Raw genomic sequence first — 19,427 nt, 5'->3', positions numbered from 1 at the left:
ATGAAGGTAAATAACTTTCTCCCATTGAAGATGAGCCCAGCTCTCTCCTCCTTGGTCATTCCAATAGAACCTCATCTTTGTCTTGACATTATGATGCATTGTAGCCCATCATCTGGTCAAATGCAAGGTCTACCAGAGCTGGGGATTGGAAGGATCTGTCCATTCTGGCTCTCCCAGTTTCTCATGTTCCAGTCTTAAATTCAGCTCTCCACATTTCTGCAGCAATTTGTGTCCCTCCTCCCTTTTTAATACTCATGGAAAATTAACCAGCATATTAGTGCAAGTTTCTCCTACAAATGTGGTTTCATGCAACTTTTACTTATGCACGCACTTACTGCAAGCAACTTCCCCTAATACAGGTAAAGTTAAAGGACCCCTGGATGGTTTAGTCCAGTCAAACTTGACTATGGGGTGTGGCACCTATCTCGCTTCAGGCCGAGGGGGCCGGCGTTTGTCCAGGTCATGTGGTGAGCATGCCTACATCGCTTCTGGCGCAATGGGACAGCATGATGGGTGCCAGAGTGCACTGAAATGCCTTTTACCTTCCCACCGCAGTGGTACCTATTTATCTACTCATGCTGGTATGCTTTCAAACTGCTAGGTTGGCAGGAGCTGGGACAGAGCAACAGGAGCTCACCCTGTCACACGGACTCAAACTGCCGACCTTCCGACTGACAAGCCCAAGAGGTCCAGTGGTTTAGACCACAGCGCCATGCACTCCCTAGTTTTCCCTAATATAATACATTTTTGTATTACCAACCTAGCAGTTCAAAAGCACACCAGTGCAAGTAGATAAATAGGTACTGCTGTGGCAGGTAGGTAAATGGCGTTTCCTTGTGCTCTGGCTTCCGTCACAGTTTCCTGTTGTGCCAGAAGTGATTTAGTCATGCTAGTCACATGACCTGGAAAGCTGTCTTGGACAAATGCCGGCTTGCTTGGCCTGAAAGCGAGATGCGTGCTGCAACCCCATAGTTGCCTTTGACTGGATGTAACCGTCCAGGGGTCCTTTACCTTTTACCTTTTTACCTACATTTTTGTATGTTGTTTTCAGTAATCTATTCATTTTTATTAATTCCCCCCAAACTCTACATTTTTGCAAATCTTATTTGGTTGGAGAACTGCACTTTGTTGTTTAGTCGTTTAGTCGTGTCCGACTCTTCGTGACCCCATGGACCACAGCACACCAGGCACTTCTGTCTTCCACTCCCTCCCGCAGTTTGGTTAAATTCATGGAGAACTGCACTACAAAATTCAAATAAAGGTGAATTCTGAAGGGTAGCAGTATTTCAGTTTGTGTTTTGTTTCAGGAAGTGCGAATGTTGTAGATTTGCCTTTCTATGTGCATGGAATTAAATTTCTTCCCCATGCCTAATTACAGCCTTCATCCACCTCTAGTTGTTTTGTACTACAACTCCCATCTGTCCCAGCCAGCACTGTCTGGTGTTTATGGGACCTGTAGTCCAAAATATTTGAAGAGCACTAGACTGGTGAAGGGGTTCCTCTAGACAGAAAGACATGAGCAGGGAGTGAGGTGAAAAAGGAATGGGAGTGCCTAAATGAATACCTTAAAAGCCAAGGTTTGAGGACAGAAAACTGGCTGAGTCTGGAATAACCTTGTGAAGTGAAAGGATAAGAGAGAGGGATTTATATCTAGATGCCAGGATAGAGATGACAAGGAAAATAGGAAAGCAGGAAGAGGTATGAGAGGTAAAGGAGGTGCTGTGGGATTGGTGGAAGTCAATGTTTGTTTTTCTTATCAGTGTTTATAATATTAATTTGTAAGATTTGGATTTGTGGTTTTTTGTATGCTTGTTTTGTGTATTGTTTTTTGTTGTTGTTGTTGTGTGGAGAATACTAATAAAATTAATAATAATTTTTTTTTTAAAGACATGTTCAGGGGGCTGTTTTCAATAGGAGGTGTTATTTTCGAGGTTGGTCCTGAGAACCACAAAGGTAATTCTCAGAATCTACCCACCCGCCTGCGATTTCAGAAGCTCCAGCACATGGGGTGGTGGTGGTGGTGGCGGGGTGGCAGCTGAGTGCCGAGATCCTTATTCAAATTTCTGAGATCCATTATGTAAGAGCAACAACTGGCAAATAGCTCTCATCTGATGCGACCCTCCGGGAGATGATTGACAAAAAAACACAGTCCATTTGCTTGAGGATTTACGTGGCAGGCGCGAAGGCAGCTTTCAAAGTCCCATGGATGACATTTTAGAGGCTGCATATTTCCCGCATTTTGTTTGTTAGTGACAGGAGAGCTGATTATCCTTGACATTTACACATCAAATGCTGTTTTCAATATGTCAGGCCATAAACATTTTTACCGGCGCTCCTGTGGGTGAAACATCTTGACGCCATTGCAGCCTGTAATCATTTTGTTGACATTAGCACAGAGAACGGTGGGGCAGCGAAATAACATGAAGTAATAGGATTGAGTGAGGTAAAACAATAATTTAAAGTGAATTACCAGCCGGAGAACTGGAACAGTTAAATTCCCCTGCCGGTCCTGACAGCAGGGAGAGCATTCAGAATTCTGTTGAGTTTTAAGGAAGATTTGGCAACCTTGGGGAAAAGGCAATATTTCTGCCCAGAAAATAAGTTGGGCTATTTTTTCCGACTTGGTTGCTGTTCTCTATTTTTGTGCCCCTTTGTTGCTTTCCCACACTTCTCAGAGATTACTTGGACAAAGCTCTTGGCTCCCAGGAAAAGCAATTAGAGGTCAGAAGCTCTGCAATCCTGTCTCCACCAGAACCGGTGGCCTTGAATAGTTCAGTTAACTTTTCTGTCCCCCAAGCTGGTCACCCATGACAGAAATGTAGTGAGCCTTTAATTATTGTTCATAAACGGAGATGGAGGGAAGAGTAAATAAAAGCCAGAAGGGCTCGCAAGCCAAACCTGAACACAAATGCGTTTCGGGAATATTCTAGCCCTGTTTGGGTGCTATTTGCTCTTGTGTACATCAACACCGGGAGCAGAGAATCATAGAATCATAGAATCATAGAGTTGGAAGAGACCACAAGGGCCATCGAGTCCAACCCCCTGCCAAGCAGGAAACACCATCAGAGCACTCCTGACATATGGTTGTCAAGCCTCTGCTTAAAGACCTCCAAAGAAGGAGACTCCACCACACTCCTTGGCAGCAAATTCCACTGTCGAACAGCTCTTACTGTCAGGAAGTTCTTCCTAATGTTTAGGTGGAATCTTCTTTCTTGTAGTTTGGAGCCATTGCTCCGTGTCCGCTTCTCTTGGGCAGCAGAAAACAACCTTTCTCCCTCCTCTATGTGACATCCTTTTATATATTTGAACATGGCTATCATATCACCCCTTAACCTCCTCTTCTCCAGGCTAAACATGCCCAGCTCCCTTAGCCGTTCCTCATAAGGCATCGTTTCCAGGCCTTTGACCATTTTGGTTGCCCTCCTCTGGACACGTTCCAGTTTGTCAGTGTCCTTCTTGAACTGTGGTGCCCAGAACTGGACACAGTACTCCAGGTGAGGTCTGACCAGAGCAGAATACAGTGGCACTATTACTTCCCTTGATCTAGATGCTATACTCCTATTGATGCAGCAAGGAGTAGGCCCGCTCTGAATGTCGTTCTGAATGTCACATGCTGCTCCCTGAGCACAAACATTTGTGTCGGGGGGCGCAGGGTTAACCCCAGTGCTTCCTGATGAATCTTTTGTGCATTCAGTGCTATGTGCAAAGGCACATAACCGACATCGGGCAAGGAGTGTACAATATCAGCTGTAGGACTGCTAGTGATGGCCGTGCTCTTTGCTCCCATGTTGTGAGCAAATGATGCTCAAAATATCACTTATGTGTTGTTCTGCTATGAGAAACACAAATAAAGGACTCCCACCCGTAGGCCAACTGCTGTCAGCAAAAACAAACGAGGATGGATTCACATGACAATGTTCAACTTCCCCATGTTGGCGTCCCTTGGCAGTGTGAAATTTTGAACACGTCTCCGAATTGCAATTCCCAAGATCTTTCTGGAATGGGCATGGAAGCTTTTCCAGCCCAAGGGCCACATTACCTTCAGGGTCACCTTGTGAGGGCCACATGGGATTGGCAGAAGTGGGTGGAGCAACGAGTGTAAATTTAACTTTGACACATTAGGTGTCACCCACCCACCTCTCTGGTCTCCATCCAGGTCAATAAGAAGCAGGATAGGATTCAAGGACAGATTTCAGCAAGACGTGGGGGGCAAAGCAGGGCCAGTGACATATGTGGCCTGGGGCCAGTTCCAAGGGTCAGACAGAGCATTCTGGAGGGCTGAATTTGGCCACCCAGGCCTCAAGCCCCTGACTTCTGTTCTAGAAGATTCAGGGAAGGATAAACAAGACAGTCATCTTGCTTGCAAATAAAGGTGTGTGAGGTTGTGGTGTTATTTTATTTAGAGAAGCTGATATCTGAGGCTGAAATTCTGCTCCATCTGCACTCTACATTTAAAGCTTAAAATTTAAAACTTAAAAATGGAAAGTGTAATGCTGGTGGTCAACAAAAGAGGTTTAAAGACTCAAGGCAAATCTATTAAAAAATGTAGTATAAACACCGACAACTGGGAAACACTGGCCTGCAAGTGCTCCAGTTGGAGACCAGCCTTTACCAAAGGCGTCATGGGCTTTGAAGACGCTCAAACTCAGAACGAAAGGGAGAAACGTGCTAAGAGGAAGGCACGCTTGGCAAACCCTCACTGTGATCAACTCCTGCCTGGAAACCAATTTCCCCACTGTGGAAGGACGTGTGGATCCAGAATTGGCCTCCATAGTCACTTACAGACTCACTGTTAAAACCATGTTCATGGAAGACAATCCCTTGGTTGGGCTGGGGAATGCAACCGCACTCTTACGAACTCTGGTAGGGTTGCCACATTTCGATAAGTGAAAATCCGAACACAAAAGTTGCTGAGCTATGGGTTTTTGAGCTATCTTTAATGAAATTCGCCAAAATCTACATTACCGCCATGGGCTGCCATATGTCCGGATTTCCACAATTTCTGCCCAGACACCATTTGCGAGGGCTGAATTCTGGGCGTATGGCAACCCTACACTCTGGGTATATGGTTTGGGTTTAGAAGATGCGACTGCGTTCAATGAGTCTTGCTCACAGATTGTTGCACAAGACTGCATAGGAGGGCAGTACCAATTACTTAGAAGACTTTGCCTCGAATTTTCCCAGGTATGTATGAAAGACAGTAAGAGAGGCTAATCGTAGGCTGAATTTTGCTGGGATTTTGCTGGGAACATAGAACATGGGTAGGCAAACAAAGGTCCGGGGGCCGGATCAGGCCCAGTTATCTTCTAAACCCAGCCCATGGACGGTCCGGGAATCACTGTGTTTTTACATGAGTAGAATGTGTGATTTTATTTCAAATGCATCTCTGGGTTATCTGTGGGGCATAGGAATTTGCTCATTTTCTCTCTCCCCAAAGTATAGTCTGGCCCCCCACAAGGTCTTAGGGACAGTGGACCAGCCCCCTGCTGAAAAAGTTTGCTGACCCCTGACATAGATCCTACAAAATGGGGTTTTTGGGGGGCATGGGGAGGGAAGAAAAAAAGAGGCCATTTCTGATTGCCAAGCATATTGAAATCTCAAAGGTTTAATTGAATAATTTTTGTACCAAATCACACAGTTTTGAAGTCCTGATTACACGCCCCAGGAATTTATTTGCCTGAGAAAAAAAGCTGCATTATGGATTACAAGATCAAAGATTAATTTCACTGCTGCAGACTTCAATTGTACAGCTCAGACGACACTTGAACAGTCCATGGAGTCTTGTAACACCATAAAGTTTTCCCCAACCTTACATTATTGGAGAGGTGGCAGAGGAGGGGGGAGAAGTACGCAGAGAATGGACGAGCTGGACAGATAAAATGTGCTTTCTCCTTTTGGCAAAAAAAAAAAAAAGTTAATCTTTGCTTCTAAGACACATATAAATAGTTCCTTTAAAAAAGTTCTATGGTAATTTTAGGGGATGATTGGTGAATACCTCACATTCTGCCTTTTAGGCGTTTCATGACCTGAACCTGACAAGATTGTCTTTTGAATATAATCTAACAAAAGTTGTGAATACTATTTGTAATCCCACAGAGAATGGGTGGAAAAATTCATTGCAAGTTTTGCCTTGCTCACCTTTCCCATTTATCCCTATGGCATATTGGGCTTCAACATTGACCTTCAAAACTGCCCCAAACTGATATTCCTCTTTTTTCTCTTCCATTTTGTGACTTCCACTCCTCCCAATATCTGATGAATTGTCACCTACTCACATTTTACTCACGCTTTACTCATGCTTTACTCAGACCCACTCCACCTACCATCTTTCCACCTTCATATGGTGGCTTGGATCTTTTGCCTGCTGTGTGGCTATTCTCTGGCTCTTAGTACCACCAAATCTACCACCTTTTCTTTTCAAGCGCTTGTACCAAAGCGGAGCTTGGAACAACAGAAACAAGACCTGCTACGTGTCTCCTTAGGCAGCCGCTTAGTGTTCCCTAGTGGTAATGCATACCTCAGAGCACGTACATAGGGTGCTTCCAGACTGTCCCTCTTTTCGGGTGGGATTCAATCGTATGTTGGCAAATTCCGGTTGCGTAATCAAACTTGGTCTGGAGATCTTGCACTTCATCAGATTTTTTGTGATAAGTAAAGTGATGGGAAAATGCAGCAGAAAGTGGAGGGTACCATTTGCCTTGACACAATGTTCTCTAACCCCTCCAAGAAAATCAGAATGCACAATAAATAGCTCATCTGGAAGCAGCTATGATTTATGCATGTTCCTGGTTCTGCAGCCTTACCGCAATTCAGTAAATCGTGTGAATTTCATCCCCTCCCTGCCCAATATGCCCTTGAATTTTTATTTTGCTGTGTACTGGTTTAAAAAGCCCACTTCTCTAGGAATAATATTATATGCTACCCATTCTCTTTACTAGCCTCTCAAATTGAAGGATATTTTGCAAGAATGGTCACAACCACATTCTTACGCCACTTTAAATCCCGCAAAGAATCATGGGAGCTGTAGTCTGCTATGGGCACTGACCTCATAGACCTACATTTCTCAGCACCCTTAACAAACAACAGTTCCCAGGATTCTCCTTGACTGTTGAAGTTGTATAAGAGAGCTTTAAGTTTATGGTGTAGATGTGACCTAAGTTTTATCTGAGTGGAAATGCCACTGTGAACGGCTTCTAAGACTCCCCCGCCCCTGACGCTGCTCTTCTTAGTGACAAGCATATCCAGGTTTGGACATTACGAAATACAAGAAGGGCACTTCTCACTTTTAGTTAATAAAAGAAATAATAAAATATAACATATTGGTATTACAATACACCACTAGTTTTAATATATGTTTTTGTTCTCTTGTCTAGTATTCTTTTTTTCTTTTTTTTTAAATATACAGTAAAAAAAATCTAAAATAGTTGGAAGTAAAAAATGAAAAAATAGCTGACTATGGGTTGTATTTTTGTTTTTGTTTTAGTTCTTCTTTACAGTGATATGGTAGCAAATACAAGGGAAAAAAATACAGAGAATAAACTTGTACGGAAAGTGTTTTCTGGTCCCATCTCTGCCAACAGGGCTCAGGTTGGAGTCGGAGATGAATGAAGTCGACAGGTGTGGTAGATTAATGCGATTTGTGGGGTTTGCTTTTTTGGCTATAGCTTTGGTAGAGAATGATTTGTGGGTCCAAGATATTGCAAATAAATGTCTAAAACATTGGAAGGGAAAGCTTAACCCTGAGCATGAAGCCAACATGAAGACAATTGCTCTGATCCAGAACTTTGAGGGTCCCCCCCTCTCCCTGCAATCCAGAAGAAAGTAAGTTCTGCTCACATCCCAAGAAAATCAACCATGGCTAAAATGCCCTAAAGATTTTAGCAGTGGTGAAGTTTGATTAGCATTCTCTGGGTCAGGGCCTGGATGTATAGAGGATGCAAACCCTGACTTCCTGCTAATGTGTGGCTGCCCTTTGACCTTGGTTTAGGAGGCAGCTGGAGATACCACATTTCTTAATCCATCTTAGTTCAGCCAGACAAATCAGCCCTCTCTCACCGTCCTCCAAATTTCCTTCTACTCCCCAAGCCTCTGCAGCCCTCTGCAGCCTTAAGTGGAACTTAAACTGTTCACATGAACACACACGCAGCAATGTAATACATCCCTCCAGAATGGGTTTGCAACGAAATGGTGATGCGTTTCATCGACAAGGCTTGGCAAATGGGTCACACTGAGCCCTATTTTGGCTGTAGAAAAAGAAAGGAGAAAGAAAGAAAAGGGAAAAGAAAAAAGAAAGAAGTACCGATTTTGCAGCATAAACCAAGATTATGTAGACGGCCAACGCAAATGGCGATTCCTTCTCCCATCACCTGCATAATAACAGCATCACGTTTGCATATAGAACAGCCTTTTTTCATTATTGCTCTACTTCATAAAAAATATAAGGAACTTAGAACAGACGTACACGTTACAAACTTAAGGTTCTTTGGTGAAGAATGAAAAAAAACAACAACAGTATTTCAGCTGTCAATCCATCCCGGAAGCGAGCCGGCTGCTTCTATCTGTTGATCCTTTGGATCCTTTCACAGAGGAGGGAGAGATACTGGGTCAACTTGACCATGGCAACGATAGCAAGCCCTCCTATCATCATACAAGTTGGCCAAAAGAGGGAGTGGAACAGCACGTTGGAGCTGTAGAGTTTGGTTAGCAATACATTCTTTTGAATGCCTTCGGGGTCATAGTAACAGGAGAAGTGCTGGTACTTTCTGAAGTTCTCCATGACGACATTCACCAGGGACAGAGACTCTTCAAAGTTCTTGCCACACTTGGGTATATATGAGCACTGTCGGAGGGGGAGAAAGACAAATGAGATAAGAGACAGTATGCATCCCTGGCCAAACCAAACGCTTGTGAATATGTATATACACCCATATATTTAAAATACAAATATGGTTTTCCTCAAAGAATGGATCTGTATTTACTTAGATTTGACCAATCAGTCAAGTCACATGCCGCTCCCCCCTAGGGAAGATATACAAGATCCCTTTTCGGATATTACAGAAGTATGAAAACAGGAAGCATCACTCACACTTCCTGCTTCGGCATCGCTTGTGACTTACAGAGTAAATATTCCAACAAACTGGCTTGATTATTTGAAAAGAAAACAAATCCAATCTTTTTTTTTCCAGCTCCCCGAGCCCTTAGCAATCAAAAGTAGAGAAAAGCAAAGCGTAGCAGCTGAAACAGCTGGAGTCTAGACCAGAATCTGGGTACTGGGCTGCAAAACTCAGAGAAATATATATATATATAGGGATAGATGAAAAGGACACCCAGAATTCTTCTTACTGTTCCGTCTCTGCTGGAAATCTAGGTGCTTTCTCTTGCCTTTGGGGTTGGTGTGATCAATGAACTGAAAAGGCTGTGCAGGTTTTGTGCGCTGACTTTCTGAGGCTTGGTAGTGCAGACCTTCTGGGACACAAGTCTCACTCTTTCCCCAGCAGTGTCAGTAATACCACCGGCTCCGAGATGGCTTGGAGGTGGGGGGAAAGTGACAACGGGTACCCCAAGGGACCCATGCTAAGTCCCAGACTCTAGATTCCTGCTTTCATTACTTTGGCGCACACAGCTGTATTCTCAGCCTGTGGAACAGATGGCACCTCGTCAAGCCAAACAGCTGGAAGTAACAATCAGCTATTGTTGCCTGCCACTGGCAAGAACACCTCACCGTTTATAACAAAATAAAAAAATTCCTTCCAGTAGCACCTTAAAGACCAACTAAGTTAGTTCTTGGTATGAGCTTTCGTGTGCATGCACACTTCTTCAGATACACTGAAACAGAAGTCACCAGACCCTTCTATATAGTGAGAAGGTGGGGAGGGGTATTACTCAGAAGGGTGGTGGGATTGGGTGATTGGCAGATAGCTGTGATGAGCCTGTTGACGACTCTTAACGACTGCAATAGGTCTTACAGGAAAAAGCAAGGGGTGAGAAGGTGAAAAATGGCTTTGTCATGTATAATGAGATAAGAATCCAATGTCTTTGTTCAGACCAGGTCTCTCCATGGTTTTAAGTTTGGTGATAAGTTGCAATTCAGCAGCTTCTCTTTCCAGTCTATTTCTGAAATTCCTTTGTAATAGAACAACTACTTTCAGATCTTGTATAGAATGTCCTGGGAGATTGATTTCATCTGGGAGGTGCTACTGGAAGGAATTTTTTTATTTTGTTTTGACTATGGCAGACCAACACGGCTACCTATCTGTAACTCACCGTTTATGTTTACCTTGTTATAGTAGGAAAAAAAGAGGTAAAACTCGGGTTAAATTACACAGTGTTTGGGCTCATGTCTTGAGGAGCAGAGCCCCCAAGCCTGGATGTCCTGAGATAAGGGCGCCGGGTGCACTGGGTTACCATAGCAACACCCACGAGGTGTTCGCGCCCTCATTGGTTCAGGAAATAGGCCTACGTGTAAAGATGGGGATCCTGGTCTCTGGGGCATTGCTTTCATTGTATGATGTCTTGTCCATGTTCTGCTGTCCTGTTCCATGCCCTCCTGCCCTGTTTGCTGTCAGGGTTTGATTCCGAATCTGTGAGAGGCCGTGATTTTTACACAATAGTGTGAGTTATCATTGCGATAGTGTTAGTGAATCTCTCCGCACATATGTATCTCTACTTCAAAAACCAGAAGAACTGTATTTAGTGGATAATAGTGGTTGCCTTTGTCTTTTGTCTGGAAACAATAAATGCTTTGTTACTTTGAACTGTTTCCTCCCTTAACTGGGGCCTCTGTAAGAAGCTGTTCAGCTGGGAGCAGGAAATCTCTGGAAGACTCTGCCGGGATCCACATAGTCTTCTGATACATCACCCTGGTTGAGGTGTGGTGAATTACCAACAGACTTCCACAAGTCACCAGCAAATCTTGACATTGCTAGGTGGGCTAAGTAGGGTGGCCCAATGGGACCATATGCCACTGGTTCTGAATGTGCTGCAGTGGCTGCCATTGAGCTACCAGACCCAGTTGTATGTACCGGCATACAGAGCCCTCAAATGGCTTGGTACCCAAGTACCCAAAAGAGTGCCTTCACCAATATCAACCACCTCAAATTCTGTGATCGGCAGGTGAGGCCTTGTCAGCAGGTCTTGACTCATGACAGGGCCTTCTCAGTGGTGGTTCCGATTTGTGGAATGCCGTCCCTCGTGAAGCGTGCCCGACTCCCTTATGCAGCTTATATAAATAATGTAAGTTGCATAATTTTGCTGCAGCAGAAAGAAAAACGAATATTGTACCGTAATTTTTTGTGGAAGATGAATCGCAGCAGAATGGAAACAGTGCTGTATGTGATGCATGCAGCACAGAATGGAAAACAATGGCTTTTTACATCCCTAAGTGTTAACACTTGGGGAAATGAGTTACTGCTGGTGCTAAGAGGAGGTGCAACATGGGATACTTCCAAGTGGTCCAGGGTCTTTCACATTCCTTGGCATCATGGGAAGAAACAACACTGCAGTCACTCCTACCCACACCAGGAAAACATGAATACTGTGCTTTACTGGTGTTGTGATGGCCTCCCAGAGATTAGTGGAAACAATTTATTTCTCCTTATTCTGCCTAAAAGTAGAATGAAAGTAGGAAGCATCTCCATCATTCTGGTCGGCTTCAGAACAACACTGCATGATGATCAGAGCAGTAACCTTCTTCTCACATCAGTGGTGGAGAACCTGCATTGCTGGACACGACTCCCACCACCCCAGGTCATTGGCCAGGCTGTTTGGGGCTGATGGGATTGGAATCCAACAATATCTGGAGAGCCTCAGGTTCCCCACTACTGGTTTCCTGGCAGAGAGAAAAGCGGCAGCCACTAGGTTCTGGTGTTGCCACTACCAGAACCTCAAACTACACAGTGGTGGAAGTGAAAAAGGTCAGTCAGAGACCAGGATCTGGCTTCAGGAAATCATTTGCCGCCCACTATCTCCCTGAGTCCTCAGATTTCATCTGAAAGTTTTTGTAAAAAGATCTTGCAGTTGAGCCTTATGCATGATTCATAGGAAGCTTATGATGGATGAAGTTTGCCCACTGTTTGGCACTGCGTCTAAATAAACATGATCAGCCTGTCCTTCATTTTCATTAAATAACAACAGGCTTCTGGAAGCAGGTAAGGAGCGAGAAAACAACAATTAAAAGTCATTTGTTCATTGGGGAGCATCACCACTTCGCCTCTCAAGTCCATTCTGATATCTAAAAGTGCAGTGTAAGTAACTTAGTAGGGAGCTAGACTAACCATTTGGTGTGACAGATCTAGGATCCAGTTCTTTGTTTAGAAATTAAAAGGACGTGACCAGAGACCAATGATTATACCATGATCACACTTAGTGAAGGCTGGGGGGAGGGCTGCAGTTCAACGGTAGAGCATTTGCTTTGCATGCAATAGCTTAGTTGGTTAGAGCGTGGTGCTGACAATGCCAAGGTTGCGGGTTCGATCCCTGTCTCCTCCATATCTGCATATTCCTGCATTGCAGGGTCCCATCCAACTTGATGATTCTATGCAGAAGGTCCTAGATAGGCATCTCCAGATAGGGCTGTAAATACTCTGACTGTAACCTTGAAGAGCCACTGTGAGTCAGTGTGGACAATACTGAGATAGAACTCAGTATAAGGCAGGTTCCTATGCTCCTAAGGTCAGTGAGGGCTGATCCATTTGGTCAAATGGGACACTGCCCCACCAAATTCAAGCTGCCCTCAGCCAGACCCCACCTGCCTGCCTTCTTACTTACAAACAGAGCAGGGAGTCACCCTGTTAGCCAGCTTCCTCCTCCTTAGTTTCTTTTTTTAATATATATACATTTTTATTGATTTTTTAACATATCAGTTCCAACAGTCATACAACATATCTTCTCATCTTATACAATGTTTTAGACTTCTGTCAACACCTCTGATGATTTTCCGTTCTTTATCACTTATTCTGCATTTCTTAATTTCTATATTGCATTTAATTGTCCTTAGCTAATAATTCTTTTCATAGTCTTTCTTGTAATATTTCAGATAATTCACCTTAAAAAACTTCTTGCAATCTTACTAGCGTAATCTGTTCATCACAATTCCTTTTCAAATAGTTCATATATTTACTCCAGTCTTCTAAGAATCTCTGATCCCGAAGGTTTCGAATCCTTCCTGTTAATTTATCTAATTCTGCACAGTCCATTCCTCCTCCTTAGTTTCAGTGTTGCATGGCATGGAGAGAGTGGATAGAGAATTATTTTTATTATTATTCCTCTCACATAACACTAGAACACATGGACGCCCAATGAAGCCGAAAGTTGGAAGATTCAGGACAGATGAAAGCAAGGATTCGCCCAATTATGGAACTCATGCAGTGATGCTCGCCAACTTCCAAGACTTTAAAAGAGGATTGGAGGACAAAATCATGGAGGGAAAGGCTATCAATGGTTAGCCAGGATGGTTACGCTCTGCCTTCATGGTCGGAAGCAGTAATGCTTCTGAATGTCACAGGAGGGAAGACAACTCATGTTCTTGGGTCTGGCTTGATGGATTCCCACAGACACCTGGTTGGCCACTGTGAGAACAAGGTGCTGGACTAGGTGGGTCATTGGCCTGAGACAGCAGGCTCTTCCTATGCCTTTGCAGAACTCAACAGGGAGGAAGATGGGGACAAAACTGGAAATTAGTTGGCTCCACCTGCCATGGTCTCTAGCTCTAACTACCTGCTGCCTTACTATTTCAAGAAAAAAGCACATCAAGAACTCTGGCCAATATAATTTCAATAGTGGGAGTGGTCCCTACTCGCAAATCAATAGACAACTGCAACAAAAACTAATCCATTCAAAAGTATATATTCTGACAAGGATTACAAACTCGAATAGAGATTACAAACTCAAACTCATAAGGGTATGTATAACACAATAATTCATTACAGTATTAGAGATAAGAGTTTATGAGTAGAGATAAGTTCATGTTAGTCCATAGTCAGATTTGACATGAAGATCTTAGTTTCAATCATTGAGCAGAAGTTAGAAGTCAATTATGGATCAGAAACCAGGACAGGGCCTTATTTCGATGTACTCACCTTCATCAGCTAATTTTTAAGGGGTTGTGTAAGTTTGAAGAATTTGTATAAATATATCCTGTTATTTTCTACGTTTCTCAGAGATAACAACTAAGTGTGGGTAGATCAACGTGTATCTTGAGCTTTTCTGTGCCTTACTAGTTCAGCCATTTAAGATACATGCATGATGGGTGGAGGAGAGTGGTTCAAGGGCACACCAGGCCTGGAGTTTGAGTAACCATGCCCAGAAAAATTGGAAGTCAACAACAGCATGGTTGTGTCCTGGTTGCTGCTAGGAACTTCTTTGGGTACGGAGCTTGTCTCGCCTCTGAGATGAACACGGAACATCTCTGCCTGGAGCGGATTTGCTGAAGGACTCGGCAAGAGTATTTTAAATTCCATTCTAGGTCAAGAAGTCAAGCATTACCATCAAGGGATGTTGCATTAACAAAACTGATTTGGGATTCAGTTTGCACAATGGTATGTCAGAGGGCGGGATGGGGAACGATAAAGGAGAAGAAGCCCTAGAGAGGCAATCATAACCTGTAAAAACAGCCTTGAGTCAAGCAAGCATTAACTGTACCTGCATTAGATTAAGAGGAAGCAGCAGCTGGGGGGATTTAAGTGTGAATAAAAACAGGCAGAAACTCTTTGAGATTTCAAGAGCTAATGTAGCATAGCAGCTAAGGGCCAAACCAGACATTGCAGGCAGCCATGGGTAACTTTTATCTGACATATTAAAAAACCCTTAAAGGAGCCTGGTACTGGGAGGTGAAAAGTCTGGCAGAAGGAATGGCATAATTGCTATTTAACCGTTTCCCGTCTAGCTGTTTTTCTGCTAACAATTGCTCCCGTGGTGTTTGTGTGAGTACGAAATACAGATGTTTTTAAAACAACAGCAGCAACAACAACAACAACTAAACATGAGAACTACCATTCTTGTTTATCCAGCCCTGTAATCCTTGCATAACTGAACATTTTATTCTGCACCAAGCACCACCAAAGCTAATTAAACTGCCATAACATCCTTTTGCACTCTTGTCTTTAAATAGTTGCAAACTCCAGAGTTTGGGGTTTTTACATCATGCCCAACTTCCCCCTCTGCACTCCCTGGCTGCCTCTTTAGCTGTTTTTCTTAACATCTAGCCCAGAGAAGGGTAAGTTGGATCCTCCTAACAGAGGGTCCATGTTGTGCTTGGCCCTGAAACTCTTCCCTAACCAGCTTGTGGGTGGGGCTTGCCCTGCTCCGAGCTGGTGGTGCCACAGTTATGCCAATGGCCTTTAGCCAACCAGCAGCGTGGCAAGGTTGGGGGTTGGGGGTATTTATTTGGCAGTGCGACGTAGGGACCTCCTTTTGCTTTGTGCTGCCAAACACCCGCCCGCCCACCTGTTAATTAGGTCGTGTTTGGCCTTGCTTTGGACTTTGGTTGGTCTCCTGTTTTGGAATGGCGGCCGGGTAGGATTTTTTTCCAATGTGGCAGATTGGCTGTAGCCACTTGGTTTTTGCCTACCTCTTAGCAATCGTCACAACTTTGTAAGGTTTGGCGGTTAGGCATTGGTTTAGGGGAATGTGGGGAGGTGCGGTGTGGTCGTCACCTGCCCCTCCATTGAATAAGGTATTCCATTAAAGGAATCCGGGGATCTGGATCTCGTCCGAAGCCCAGAGAGGGGCTAGGGCCCTGCCAGGACCCCCCAGTCAATATACACTGACGGAGATCCCCCTGCTAGTTGTTTACCCTTCCAGACTTCCTGCAGGGTGGGGCAGGAGCCAGATATAGTTTGATACCAATGTCTAAGCCAGTACCAGTCACATTTGTGTATTTTAATAAAGTTGTGGCCAAAAATTGCCTATTAACATTTAAACTAAATTTTGTCTCCACTGTGTCTTTATTTCCATGGGGGATGGGTTTTGGGGCTTGAAGCACAATGCAAAAGCTTGCTCACTATTTTGTGCCGTTTTAGTTGGTACAAAAAGAAAGGTCTTATTTTGGATCCTGCCACCCGCCATTGGAGCAATGCTGTGGATTAATATTGGCTATACCTCTGGTTTGGTTGCATCCAGTGTGGGATGGAGAGATAGAAAGAGTGTCAGGCAAGCAGAGGCTTAAAAATAAAAAAGGTCCCCTCTCTGAACCACCTTTTTTCTTCTTTTTTTTGCAGGCCAAGATCTACGTCCTGTCTCTACAATGGAATAACGATGGGCATTTTGAAGAATGAAAAACCGCAAGCGTTTTCTTTGCCTCCCTCGGTGCAGTGTGCAAAGTCCCAGAAAATGCCACTGCTGCTTCAGCAGCGGGTGGGTGGGAATGGCTGGTAGACAGGCATTGTTCTGTATGTTCCCATTAACAGCACACAGTCCCCAAGGTGGGTTTACCCCTTTCAATTCCCTAAACAAGGAATAATCACATTTTATCCAGTGCTAAAATACCGTTGTATTGAGCAATGGGGAAAGAACTGCTGTTTGAGCCAAAAATGGAAAATTATTACATTTTTATCCCACCCTTCACCTGGGATATCCACGCATACTTTGTTCTTTTCAGTGCTTTCCCCCCCAGAAAAACAGGTCCCGGAACTTACCATGAAGCTCTTACAATAAGTCGCCAGGCGACTTGAGGCAGCTCTGAAAAGATGCTGGTTTCACAACAGCTGCATTCACCACTCGCAGAGGTGCTAAAAACGATGGCAAGATGCCTCCCTGGCTGGTTTGGGGGCTGCCTCTGGTTCTGGTGCAGGTCAAATAAATGCACCCCCCTCCCTCGTTCTGTTAGATTCAGGCAGGTGGCTAGAGCAGCTTGGAAGGGCCCTTGTGCAAATTTGCACAAGTGCAATGGTAGAGGCCTGGTTGGAAAGCCAAAAGCCCATCGCTGTTTCTCTGGGAAAAACTTTGGAACAACGACCTAAAATTCACAGCATGTTATTCTTTGAAGGAGAACTACCTGAAAATGATTTATAGATGGTATTTAATTCCAAACAGACTTGCTAAAATGTATAAGTCCAAATCAGATAAGTGCTGCAGATGTAATGAGGTTGAGGGTACGTTTTATCATATGTGGTGGACTTGTAAAAGGGTATTGGGAAATGATATATAATGAATTGAAAAAAATGTTTAAAAGTACCTTTCAAAAAACAAAATAAAACCAGAGTCCTTTTTGCTGGGGATAATTCAGAGGGAGATTCCCAGGTGTCAAAAAAGACTATTTATGTATGCTACTACGGCAGCCTGTGTTTTGTTAGCCCAAAAATGGAAAACGATGAGGTCCCAACTGAAGAAGAATGACAATAATATATGCAGCTTGCAGATTTAACATGTAGAATAAGAGAACAAGAAGAATGTACATTTAAAGAAGACTGGAAAATGTTTACTGAATATATGAGTGAAAATTGTGTTCATTTAAAAATCCTGGTAGCATTAAGATAAATTCAACAGTGTAAATAAGTTTTGATGGATGTAACAGTGGATTCCTGGGTGGTTTAGTTCATGTAAAATATGCAGGGATGTATGGTATGCAAAATGAACCATGGAAAGAGAAGAAGGGAAGTCACTGATATTTTAATCAATGGTAGTTTAAACGAATATTTTGAAATGTAAATTAGAAAATTTAATAATATCAACATCTATATATCCCATCACTATATAGATAGATAGATAGATAGATAGATAGCCTGTAGCTTGACCAATCACAGCTAGGAGCAGCTAGGATCTAGGTGGAGTCGTAGATCTAAAAAAAAGTGTAGACTTGCACACGCTGGCTGGCTTCCATTTTGACTTGAAATGTTCGTTTTGGGTTTTTCAGAAGAATGTAAAGGAAAGAAACGGTGGGGGGGGGCACCACCAGCCCTCAATGGCGCCCACCTGAGAGGTGCCAGAACTGCACTCCGGTGCGCTCTGGCTGAAGGAAAACACTGGTTCTTCCTCCTCCCTTGTTTTATTCTCACAACAATCCTGTAAGGCTGGTGGAGTGGCAGTGACTGGCCTAATGCACTCAGGAAGCTTCAAGCACTGGCTGTAGATGCTGAAGCTGCTGCAATGACTGAAGAGCAGCTGCACTCTCATTGAAAAACGGGTCGAAACAATTGCCTAGAAAGGCCTGAAGCATCGCAGTGCCTCCGTGTGTGCTTGCTGTGGGGCAGACCTCCTGCTGTGCCAGTGGAACATCACAAAACAGGCTGTTAACCCAACGTTTGTTATGCTGGCGTTTGCAATTATACATCTGCCAGCAATTACTGGGATCTGGGCTCTGGTATCTGATTTCACCCTATCTCGGGCAATTAAATCTCTATGTAACAAGGACCGCTGCATCTCTTGAGTGCCTGGGTATAGATAATGAATAGATACATTTGCCTGAACATCATCCATGCAGAGTCGAGGGACCTGCCGTGCCCCTTTACACAAAGACAGACAAACAGCCATCTGGAGAGAGAGAGAGATGCACATTACAGAACGGCGCTGTGATGTGCAGGTAATGTGGCATTGGTACAGATGTATTTGCCGTCTGGCAGGCAGCGTTCTACACACAAATATATACTCTCTGCATTGTAAAGCTTGTTCTCTTTTTAGTATGGAAGGAAATAGGGCTGTAGCTTGGCGTCAGAGCACATGTTCTGTATGCCAGAGGTCCCAGGCTTTATCTTGGCATCCCTTGGCAGTGCTGGGAAAAACTGCAGCCCGGAACCCGTAGAGCTGTTGTCAGTCAATATAAACCAGGGATGGGGGTCCTGTGGCCCTCCAGATGTTGAAGGACTCCAGTTCCTATCACCTCAAGCCAGCATGGTCAATGGTCAGGATGAATGGGCCTTGCAGTCCACCAACATTTGGAAGACCACAGGTTCTCCAGCTCCCCTGCTTAGCAAATATCGAGTCCATTTGCACTGAAAATGGATGAGCAATTGGATTTGTTCTTACCTCAGAATTAATTTTCATTGTCTCTTCTGTGTGGTAAAGCAAGCACTTTTGCCCCGAAGACGATACATTGACGTACACTTGCAAGCACGGGTACTGAGAGGTTTTCAAGCAGTCCGGACCGCAGCTGAACGAGCAGTTGAAGGTTTCTGTGATGGAGATGTTGAGGAGCGTGCACTGTGTCTCTGCTGTCCAAACACTGGCCAGGAAAGAGGGAAAGAGAATTTGGACAGAAGAAAGGCTTTTTAAAAGGTTGGAATACCGCAAAATTCCGTGGCCAGACTGCTCAGCAGAACAAGATGGTTTGAGCCTGTAACACCATGGGCAGCCAATTAGTTTCTGGGCTGAATTAAAAGTACTGGTGTTGACCTATTATATATGGCTATACATGCTGACTTTTGCCATTAAATAATCTATAGCCTGTTAAAGGGGTGGGGACTGTTATTATGTTTATTTTTATTTTTATGCTGCCT

General features: G+C 43.9%; 1 protein-coding gene across 6 annotated transcripts in view; it reads right to left on the bottom strand.

Annotated features, from left to right (window-relative positions):
* Positions 1 to 5,585: 5,585 nt before the first annotated feature.
* Positions 5,586 to 19,427, bottom strand: part of KCNMB2 (potassium calcium-activated channel subfamily M regulatory beta subunit 2) — a 315,905-nt gene continuing 302,063 nt past the window's right edge. For all 6 annotated transcript variants that reach the window (XM_079978278.1, XM_079978280.1, XM_079978282.1 and 3 more), the window contains 2 exons: positions 18,958 to 19,153; positions 5,586 to 8,839 (listed from right to left, as the gene is read on the bottom strand). In XM_079978278.1, coding sequence (XP_079834404.1) covers positions 8,555 to 8,839; positions 18,958 to 19,153 — 481 coding nt within the window. In that variant the 3' untranslated portion in view covers positions 5,586 to 8,554. The remainder of the gene's footprint in view (positions 8,840 to 18,957; positions 19,154 to 19,427) is intronic.

The sequence above is a fragment of the Podarcis cretensis genome (assembly GCF_951804945.1).
Source record: "Podarcis cretensis genome assembly, chromosome: 5".
Taxonomy (NCBI): domain Eukaryota; kingdom Metazoa; phylum Chordata; class Lepidosauria; order Squamata; family Lacertidae; genus Podarcis; species Podarcis cretensis.
Note: the sequence above shows the minus strand (reverse complement) of the source record. Positions and strands in the feature narration are given on the sequence as shown.